The 10,583-nt window shown below is 41.5% G+C and overlaps 1 protein-coding gene across 1 annotated transcript; it reads left to right on the forward strand.

Moving 5' to 3' along the window:
- The first annotated feature begins 71 nt into the window (after positions 1 to 71).
- LOC110528846 (carboxy-terminal domain RNA polymerase II polypeptide A small phosphatase 1) lies at positions 72 to 10,571 on the forward strand. Its single transcript, XM_036982575.2, has 7 exons — positions 72 to 1,261; positions 4,464 to 4,609; positions 5,382 to 5,483; positions 6,122 to 6,178; positions 6,692 to 6,784; positions 7,310 to 7,495; positions 7,949 to 10,571. Exons 1-7 carry the CDS (start codon positions 1,198 to 1,200, stop codon positions 8,075 to 8,077), a joined length of 777 nt encoding a protein of 258 aa, XP_036838470.2. The 5' UTR covers positions 72 to 1,197; the 3' UTR covers positions 8,078 to 10,571.
- Positions 10,572 to 10,583: the final 12 nt, after the last annotated feature.

Raw genomic sequence — 10,583 nt, forward strand, 5'->3', positions numbered from 1 at the left:
TCTTTTTCCCCTCGTCGTCAGTTTCAAGGGTTCCCTAACTGGGCGTTCCTTTGAGAGTATAAAAAGTTCTACAGAGTACATACAGTAGGCTACGCAAAGCAACTGATGTACTCTACTACTGTAAATTGTAAACTTTCGCAGGGCGAATATAATTTCAAGTGATCGAGAGAGGAGAATATAATATTACATTTATTTGCATGAAATATTAAATACTTTCTGTCAATCAAGCTACAAAGGTAATTAAAAGTGAATGCTATGACGAAAATAAAAGTCCCCAAGTCAGCGAAGAGGATTGTTGTCGAGGAAGAAGTAGAATGCGACGTAGTGCTTTAAACCTGTTAACAGCTTGTGGACAGCTTCTTCTCTGTCGTTAAAAGGTCTCAAGTTCCATTTTGAAAATGTATCTTTGTTTCCTTGTTACTTATGATGCGTTCATATACAAGTGGGAAGGTGGTAATTACCAGTTGCGAAGTCGTAAATACTTGTATGGCATAAAAGTATGCCAGAGCTGCATTCACTTTTTATACTATAATAGATAAACAGAATAAATTTTGTATTAACAATTTGTATTTTGTTCTTACCATAAATAACAATTACTGAAGATGCCGCCATGCTTGCTGTCTTTTTTTGTTGACAAACTAGGTTAGTGGGAAACTCGGAGCATAGGGACGATAGACGAGTTTCCCACTAGTAATACCAGTGGGAGGTGCGTTCAATTTTTCCCCAGTCATATCCTGATATTTACGAAATTACAAGATGTTATGAACGCAGAAATACAATAGGCCTATAATTTATGGTTCAAGGGACCGTCGTAGTCTGTCGAGTATTCTTGCAAAAGTGGACTGCCACTCTCAGTGCACAATCATACATTTGTGTGCCACTTTAAAAGGAATGGGAAGCCTTGAAACCGCCGAGTTCCATGTTTGTATCTTCAAATTGAGAGCGGAGTTGAACTCCATGTTGAAACAAAGTTACCAACTCTTTTTTAAATGTATATAACTTTTATTTGTATATTTTATACCGCTCTGGTACGTCATTGAATAGCCGAGAAATGTAATCGTTTGGATGCGTAATGTGTTTAAATACTGCTTGCGGTTATGTAACTTTGTGCACATTTATAATTTAATGTTCCTAGTCAGCGAACAATCTAAAACGGAACAAAGTTTTTAGTTTCAATTGTGGATAAAGTCTGGTGCAATGGACCACCAGTCCTCAATAATCACGCAAGTTAGTCGAGATGAAGAGGCGAATAGAGAGAAGGGTAAGTTTTGGAGAAAGTTCTCAATATGCACGTCAGTTGTTTTGTACCACACTCAAAACTTTTCACAGTTAGCTAGCCTAGTTCGTCGTCCATTGGGTGTTTTCAAAGACGAGGACACTGTTTACGAAACGAAACTATCAAATCTGCAATCGTCTACATTGTATCTACAATGGCAACAACTAAGCTTCAAATGGCAACATTGTTGTGATACGCGACGCAACTTTTTGACAGGCAAGGTCACTGCAGTGAGGACGGACGAGCCCACTCAATCAAATCGCGTAATCTAGTTACAATTAATTGACGAGGCTGCAGTTGCTGTCTGTCATAGACCTCCTAAAAAAGCGAACACTTCTGAAATTACTTGTTGAGAGTTTGATCATTTAAAAAGCAGCTGTGTACTAGGCTACAGACGGATGCATTTATAAACGTGTGACTTCTTTACATCAACAATTTTTCTAGAAGACTGGTTGTGTTTTATGGGTGGTGCGTTCTTGGAAAGCTTTTCCCGCTGTTATGCAATCAGCAGTTACCACAAGAGGACTGTACAGCTTCAATAGCCAGCCCTAGTATCTACATTATAATGACCCATTCAAAACAGAGATTAAGGCCTGCCCACGCACCTTGTACTTCCCCATTAGCAACATAAAACTCGATGGATGGCACAGTTAAACTACTGCCATAGGCTATATGAGAAATGCCATATTGGTTTGTTGTCCACAACGAGGTCACAACGTTGTCGGAGTGGTAGCTGTGCCACAGTGATCGACCTCAGAGAAGTCTGGAGATAATGTGTCAAGCAAGGTGTGAGGTGGCACCAAGTAGTGATTGTATTTAGTGTGTGTGATGTAATCGTATCAGGTAGACTGTAGTTTTACTTCCTGGTATGAGTAGCTCTATTTGTTTTGAACACAGTTATTCTCAGAGTGGTTTATGTTGCAGTGTTTTCCTATATTCATAGACACTTAAAAAAATGGATAGTCGTTGGCTCAATGACTGGAAGTCTATGGGAACAGCTAGCATGTCATTGCACTAACGCCAGTAGCAATGTACCACATACCTTGCCACCATGGCTGAAATAAATCCTAAGGGAAGCACTGTGTGAAAGCCATGCCCAGGAGAGACAAATGGAGTGAGAGCCCATGACTTTGACAGACTTCCTGTTTTAATGCTGTAACTTCCTGTCTCTAGCTGACCTGGGCCAATGGGCAACCTGTGTTACTGGTCACTAACCAACCCAGAGACTCCTCTTGTTTATCAGATGTGAAAGGATTTGATAGGTAGGCAGTATCTACAGTATCTGTGATACAATAAGAGCTCCTGAAAGCCCTCTGGTTGATCTTTCAATCCTTTCATATCTGTTAGGCAGGAGACTCAACCAGGATCTAGGGCTAGGGCCTAGGGAGGGCCTGGTTTGGAATTAGGCCCCTCTCTTAAAGATACACTGCAGAAATCGCTCGATTATTTCCTGGTTGCCATAATTCTAATAGTTTGTCTAATTTCAGTTTGTGACAAAACAAGCATGTGTAGTGAATCATTGTACCATCTAAACCGCAGTGAAATATATTTCTCCATTACCAAAAACATTGTATTTTCAGCTGTTTGAAGCTGATGTAAAAAAAACAATAGTAAAAACGAAACTTGAGAATGGGAAGCATATAAATAGTTTACATAGAACAGATCTACTGCTTCTTCAACCTGCTTTCAATGAGAATGACAGATTTATAACACATTTATATGTGGATTTGTTCAGGTCGCCCAAAAAGTTAGATATTGTAGCTTTAAAGGAGAGGTAATGGATTAGACGTATCCCTGCTGAGGCCCTATTCCCAGGCCGCTGTCTGCTCTCTGTAACCTGCCTTGTTGTGTGACATCTGATCCTGCTGCGTCAGTGGTGGTGGGCTGACACGATCTGTTTCCCCCTCTGATCTGCCCCTGCATTTCCCCTTCCTGTCCTGTTTTGGTTTGACCTGGATGTGGCAGTGGGCAGAGGAGGGTCACAGGTCTGGAACGGGCCAGAGAGGGAGAGAAAGGGGGTCACAGGTCTGGAACGGGCCAGAGAGGGAGAGAAAGGGGGTCACAGGTCTGGAACGGGCCAGAGAGGGAGAGAAAGGGGGTCACAGGTCTGGAATGGGCCAGAGAGGGAGAGAAAGGGGGTCACAGGTCTGAAACGGGCCAGAGAGGGAGGGAGAGAAAGGGGGTCACAGGTCTGGAACAGGCCAGAGAGGGAGAGAAAGAAAGGGGGTCACAGGTCTGGAATGGGCCAGAGAGGGAGAGAAAGAAAGGGGGTCACAGGTCTGGAACGGGCCAGAGAGGGAGAGAAAGAAAGGGGGGACAGTGAAAGAGTTTGTAACACGGTCACGTTGCGAGTGAGAGAAAGACAGGGAATAAAGAGAATGAAAGGGGGAGAGAAGGGAGGAGAGTTTAAGGAAAGCATTTGTCCCTTTTCTGATTGGGCAGAAGTTTGCAGAGGGCGAGTAGTGGAACTCTAGAGCTTTATTATAGTAAACAAAAACTCTACATAAAAGTGAAGTCAGTTTAGTCTTAAGAAAATGTTTTATTCCAAGACTGGCAGTCATCATCAGGCAACGCTTAGAAATAGAGATTCGACATTATAATAAATTGAGTTAGATGTAATGATTTAAGTGGCTACTCAAACTGTCACTGATTTGAAGTGACATGCCCCTCTCATGACTTTCTTAGCTAAGTTTACATATTCCTCATGTAAATATTAAAGCTGCACAATCATGTCTCTCGCCTCAAGGACATTCCTCTTATAACTAATAACCAAGTAAAGTCTGTTTTATCTGTTAATTGTTTTTCATTCAAACCATTGGGAAAAGGGCATCAGGTTGAAGCGAAATGGCCGCAATGAGGTCAAAGACTAAAGATGCTATACATTACATAAATTCTGCTGGAATGAACTTTAAAAACAACCATTATATCACTTGTTTATCCTTTGAGCATACAGTACATCTGCAGAAATAGGTTGTTCACATCGGGACAAATCCCAACTCGGGCTACAGGAATTTCCACGCATACGTTCAATCGACATCCCCCCCCACAAGTTACGCAAGAGTTCAAACTACAACATGTCCACGTCTCAAGTTAAGAGTTGGTGAATAAACCACATCAGGGAGCAGTGAGAGTAAATAGATACAGGAAGACTGTGTGACTGACGGATGGACTCATTATTTTCTTCCAGGTCCCCCACCCTCGTCGTCTAAGAAGCCCAGGAGTCGAGGCCTGTTCCACAGCCTCTTCTGCTGCCTATGTCATGACCAGGCTGAGCCCCCGCCGGTCAACAACAACGCCCCGCTACTGGTGGAGGAGAACGGGACTGTCTCCAAGGTATGTACCACTGCTCTCTTTAATGGTTCAGGGATGTTTTAGAATCTATGTATATGGTTTGTGTAGGTCCAGGTAAATGCTCTGTGGTCTAGTTTGTATATGCAGTGTTTGTGTCGGTTCAGGTAAATGCTCTGTGGTCTAGTTTGTATATGCAGTGTTTGTGTCGGTCCAGGTAAATGCTCTGTGGTCTAGTTTGTATATGCAGTGTTTGTGTCGGTCCAGGTAAATGCTCTGGTCTAGTTTGTATATGCAGTGTTTGTGTCGGTCCAGGTAAATGCTGTGGTCAAGTTTAGAAATGCCTTGTTTGTGTCGGTCCAGGTAAATGCTGTGGTCAAGTTTAGAAATGCCTTGTTTGTGTAGGTCCAGGTAAATGCTCTGGTCTAGTTTGTATATGCAGTGTTTGTGTCGGTCCAGGTAAATGCTGTGGTCAAGTTTAGAAATGCCTTGTTTGTGTAGGTCCAGGTAAATGCTGTGGTCTAGTTTGTATATGCAGTGTTTGTGTCGGTCCAGGTAAATGCTGTGGTCAAGTTTAGAAATGCCTTGTTTGTGTAGGTCCAGGTAAATGCTGTGGTCTAGTTTGTATATGCAGTGTTTGCGTAAGTCCAGGTAAATGCTGTCTGTGTGTTTATGATGTCATAGTAAATGTTACAAACTAGGACGTGACTTGATGGTGGTTCTTTAGGTCTATGTCACAGTGTAGTTTGTTTTTTTACATGTATCATGACAAATGTTAGTTTGTGGTTTGTGTACGTTAACTGGGTGTGTGGTTCAGGTCCAGGTCAGACCGCTGCTTCCTCAGGCCAAGTCAAAAGACGCAGGAAAGATCTGTGTTGTCATAGACCTGGATGAAACACTGGTCCACAGCTCCTTCAAGGTAAGACCAGGAACATACTGCTTCACCATTTACACTAGTAATATTATATAGTCACAGAGTCCCAATATTATATAGTCACAGAGTCCCAATATTATATAGTCACAGAGTCCCAATATTATATAGTCACAGAGTCCCAATATTATATAGTCACAGAGTCCCAATATTATATAGTCACAGAGTCCCAATATTATATAATCACCTCCATGAGCTCTAAAGCTATTGGTGAACTTTGATACAATTGCTGTACCATTTAATTTGGGGTTTAGCTTTTCTTTAAAAAATGTCCTATCCTCGCAAATGCTATGGACACAAATGTTTTTGTGCCTTTTTGCATCTTTTCTTTTTATGAGAGAGATTTTTCCCTTCTTGTGAAAGCATGACATCACCAGGCAGTAATGTCCAATAGTAATGAGAAACACTCTGAGAGCGAGGAAAGAGATTGGTTTCTCCACAGTATTATTGTTGGCAGTCACAATGACATCTCTATCATCGTTGCCACTTTCACACATCCAGACTAGCTGTCTTTTAAATTCTAAATACACATGGTTACTCTCATGTACTGTATACTGCGTTTCTGGTGTTTAGGATGTCTTTCAAGTGGTTTTGTTCAAAATAATGTATCTTTATTGTTCCCACAGCCGGTGAACAATGCTGATTTTATCATTCCCGTAGAGATCGATGGAACTGTTCATCAGGTGAGCCTATCACTATGCATGGTGACGAGCCCAACTGTCACAGACCAATGCCATCGGCCTCTACCTTTCCATGTTAAATCCTTTAGTATTATTAAGGTATATTATGGCTCCCTACAATACTGTATGGTATGTTACCAACTGCTCAGTCTGGTTCTGAGCTCGGTTAGAATGGCATCTGAGGCCTTGGGTTTTCTACCACAAAAGGAACATTGGAGTCATGCTGAGAGACTGTCACCTCCTACATGGTTCTGAAGTTGGAGCCAACAGTGTATCTTGGGCCTGGGCCTGATTCAAGTAATCCAGGATAGGTTTGTTCAGAAACCTATTCTGCATGACTTGGTTCAGGACTATGACCCTCGGCAGCAGACCACTACAGAAAGAAGAAGTGAAAGACGGCTCAATGCATCTGAGTGGGGGGGGTGTTTTTCATTTTGTTTAAGACGAGAGGTGGAAAGATAATGTATTTGATTATTGGTTTAAACCTTAAACTTAACTTACAATGTATCCATCCAGGTATATGTGTTGAAGCGACCTCACGTGGATGAGTTCCTTAAGAGGATGGGAGAGCTGTTTGAATGTATTCTGTTCACAGCTAGCCTGGCTAAGGTGAGGACAACACCATGTTAAACCAGCAAATGACTCAATGCAATCAAAACAAGTTTGTTTAAAAAGGCCCATTGCTGTCAAAAACGTGATGTTTCATATTTCACTCTGTGGTTGGAATAGTGGTGTGAAAATGATAATGCCCTTTTAGTGTAAGAGCTGTTTTGAAAAGACTGCCTTACATTTCAGCCTGTTTTGATGGGGTGGAGTTTTGGCCTGCCTGGTGACATCAAATTAGTTAATAGACCAATAAGAAAGAGTTCCAAACTTCCCTGCCAATAACAGAGAGCATTCAGTTTCCCCTCCCCACCCAGACCACTCCCAAACATTCCTAGCAAAATTCTTGCTAGAGAAATTGCTATTTTCTAAGAAGCTATTTGTTTGTTGTTACCCAGAAATGATTTGATGTTGAGATAAACAGCTACATTGGGGCTTTTTTAAGGCTGGTCAAAAGCTGCAAGAGACAGGAAATCACATGTCACTTGTTTTCCTCACCTGATACGGAGACCCCTATGTGTGTTTCTCCAGTATGCTGACCCAGTGTCAGACCTGCTGGATAAGTGGGGCGCGTTCCGCGGCCGTCTGTTCCGTGAGTCGTGTGTGTTCCACCGGGGGAACTATGTAAAGGACCTGAGTCGTCTGGGCAGGGACCTGAACAAGGTCATCATCATAGACAACTCCCCAGCCTCCTACGTCTTCCACCCAGACAACGCTGTAAGAACCACTCTCCTCCTCCTTGGCCCCTCTTTCTGTTCCTCCTTCCTTTTCAGCATCCATTACTTTAAAAACAAAGATGGGAGATGTTGGCTGACTGACTGGCTTTATCAAACTTTTAGTTATGTGAAAATGTTTTGCAATTGAAATTGTATAGATAGTTTCTAAATCTGTAGTTACCTATAAACGCTTTATAAACCTTTATGAATCATTTATAAACTATACCATTCTATGACTGAAGGACCATTTAGAAGCAGGACGTCGTACCACTGGAAGGAAAGTGCCACCAGCTGTCTCTCTAGCTGCATTCTAACTAGCTCACTAGTTAATTGAAACCAGAGCCTGGCTCTCGTTGTGACGAGCTGTATGACCGACTCTGGTGCCTCGCCATTGTAATGATCTCATTGTAACTACATGCATGTCTGACTCTGTCCCGTCTGTGTGTGGCTGCAGGTGCCTGTGGCGTCGTGGTTCGATGACATGGCCGACACCGAGCTCCTGGATCTAATCCCCTTCTTCGAAGGGCTCAGTAAAGTGGAGGATGTCTACACGGTGCTCAGGCAACAGAGGGACTCCAGCTAGCAGTGCTGTCAGTCACCCTACCCCTCTACTACCGCCATCTACAGGACAGACCGAGAACCGCAGCCTTAAAGCGTCTTCACACCAACCGTACACCCCTCAGCCTACCGTCCACCAGATCAACCACAAGACTTTCACCTCCAAGCCCACCCCTCTTCTTCAACCCTTCAGAACCACGCTAGTACTGCCCTCTATTGGGGGAAACAGAGGACTTGATTCTCCAGAACACGATCTACCATCCCTCAACCACAGATGGGCTTGTGTAGATGGATGTTGTGGGTTATAATGAGTTAGGTTTTTATACAGTGCCTTTCATCAAATGTCATTGGAGCATACAGAACAGTCAAGTAGAGGGAATCTACCGCATTCTTCACAATGAAGAAAAAACATGTAGTGGCAAGGTAATGGGAGAGAACCCCCCAGGATCCAATCAGAATCAGTTCTCCAACACCGGGTTGGAGTCGATAAGTTTCCGGAAGACCGAACCGTTCTAGAACTCTCTATGGAAAAGCAAATGACAGCTGTATGAATGGATATTTACTACTTTTAACACTTTAATGTGTTTTTTATTTTTTTTAGTCACTTATTCCCCAAGAGACAATTTAACATTTTTAACAAGAAAAGTATTGGCTTTGTGTAAGTCAAGTGGTTTTACTTCTTTCATCGCTCAGCTAGTATCATAATGACTAGCGGAATGGGCATCAGTACTTGTTAAGGGGGATGGAATCATAGAGAAGGACATTTATCAGTTACTGCAGCTATCAAAACGTTCCATGTCCCTTAATCGTTATTTGTTTCATTTAGTTTTTTATTAAAACCATAGGAATATGTGCGATAATGTGCCAGATAACCGGTCCATTACCCCGTATAAATGTTTTCATAACAAATACAGTAGTCAGATGACTGAACTGCACCTTAAATTACAATATAATCTTTTAGGATTTTTTTTTGGATTACATTGTCTGTGGACTATGGACCTCAACCCAGACAGACTAAATGCTCCAGCTCAGACACATGGACACAGTACCATGTACCAGTCAATGGCCTGGAAAACCCTTGGTATTCTGCAAACGGACCTGGATATGTGTTGGAAAAACATATTTAGATTCTGTCCGGGCAAACTGTTGGTCGTCCCTTTGCTGCAGTATCAACGCTACATTCATGGAGGAGGGCTGGGCGACTATATTGTGAATGCCGGTATGGATCCACATACCGCTATATATTTTTACAGTGCTAAATTAAATGAAAAGTTCTACAAATTGGACTAGTTCACTGTCAGTTTTGTCCTGGTTTGGTTGAGTATAAAACCATTAGAATGGAGAAAGCCCATTTTAAAATCACAAAGAATTTATTTGTTGCCATTCTAGGTCATGCACTAATCATGAAACACATTTTAGACAACAAATATATTTTGGCTGTAACGCCCAGCCTTACCATGGAGGAAAGGTGTTGAGACTGTGTGTTAGTCATCTGGTTTTGACAAGCACACTTCTCCCTCCTCTTACTGGAAACAGTACTTGAATACTTTCCCTTTTTCATGACCTCTTTTTAAAGGACTGCAAATACTATGCTTCTTTAGACCAGATTGTAGGATTTGGGTAGTTTGGGTTTTTAAACTTCTTAAGCTTCTGACACAAGGTAGGACTATATTAATTGGTAGTTACCTGGGTTTGGAACAATAAAATAAATTGTTATGTGTAAGTAAAAACTAAGATGGTCTATCAGGAAGTGAACAGGAAGAGTAGTTTAATGGATTGAGTGATTCGTATCGATTGATACTGTTTTATGAATGCATGGGGAAAAGCCACTGTGTTGAAGTTGACTAAAGGCCTACTAAAATACCTTGTGAAATAAGATGATTCAGAGTTTAAATAACCAGTAGACCCATGATAAATCTATCAGTATTAAGAAATAATAAAAAAAATATGTTTTACTAAATTTCACATTTGAACTTAACACTCACCAAGTGCCTGTGTCAATCAAGTTAGATACAAAAGACAATACTTTTTTTTTTTCATCTTTCTTTTTGGCAAGTGGGTTGGCCCTTTAGTATTATCCAAAGGACGAACAGAAATCACTGTAGTACAAATCGAGAATGTTGTGGGCTCTCTAACAATGCATTAATGGGTTCACACACACATAATAGGAACTGGGCGAATCCTGGTTTGAAATTCAAGCCACCCACAGCCATTTAGATAATGTGACATCTAGATATGATTTAAACACATTTAAAATGTTGTTTTTTTTGTATCTCAAGGCATAATTTCTGTCATAACTCAGTAGGGATATTTACTGTTGTAGATCCAGTCCCTTTCAACTGCTTCAGGGCTGTTCCCTAGTCATTCACAGTGCTTTGGAAGAGAGCTTTCTATCACCATGAGGACCTTGACCTATTGCTGTACCTCTAACTGTATTCAAACACTTTAAATAATATATGCATATTATACACATATGTATATTTTGTTTTGCACTGTAATAAAGCAAACAAAAAATGAAACGAATATATTAT

Source organism: Oncorhynchus mykiss, chromosome 7, assembly GCF_057628025.1.
Source record: "Oncorhynchus mykiss isolate SJ-2025 chromosome 7, ASM5762802v1, whole genome shotgun sequence".
Taxonomy (NCBI): Eukaryota; Metazoa; Chordata; class Actinopteri; order Salmoniformes; family Salmonidae; genus Oncorhynchus; species Oncorhynchus mykiss.

Bases quoted from the DNA above. Each gene is read 5' to 3' on its own strand.
- LOC110528846 (XM_036982575.2), top strand. From the start codon at position 1,198: ATGGACCACCAGTCCTCAATAATCACGCAAGTTAGTCGAGATGAAGAG. The intron at 4,610-5,381 runs GTATGTACCACT...TGTGTGGTTCAG, and splicing joins AGAACGGGACTGTCTCCAAG to GTCCAGGTCAGACCGCTGCT. The intron at 5,484-6,121 runs GTAAGACCAGGA...TTGTTCCCACAG, and splicing joins TGGTCCACAGCTCCTTCAAG to CCGGTGAACAATGCTGATTT.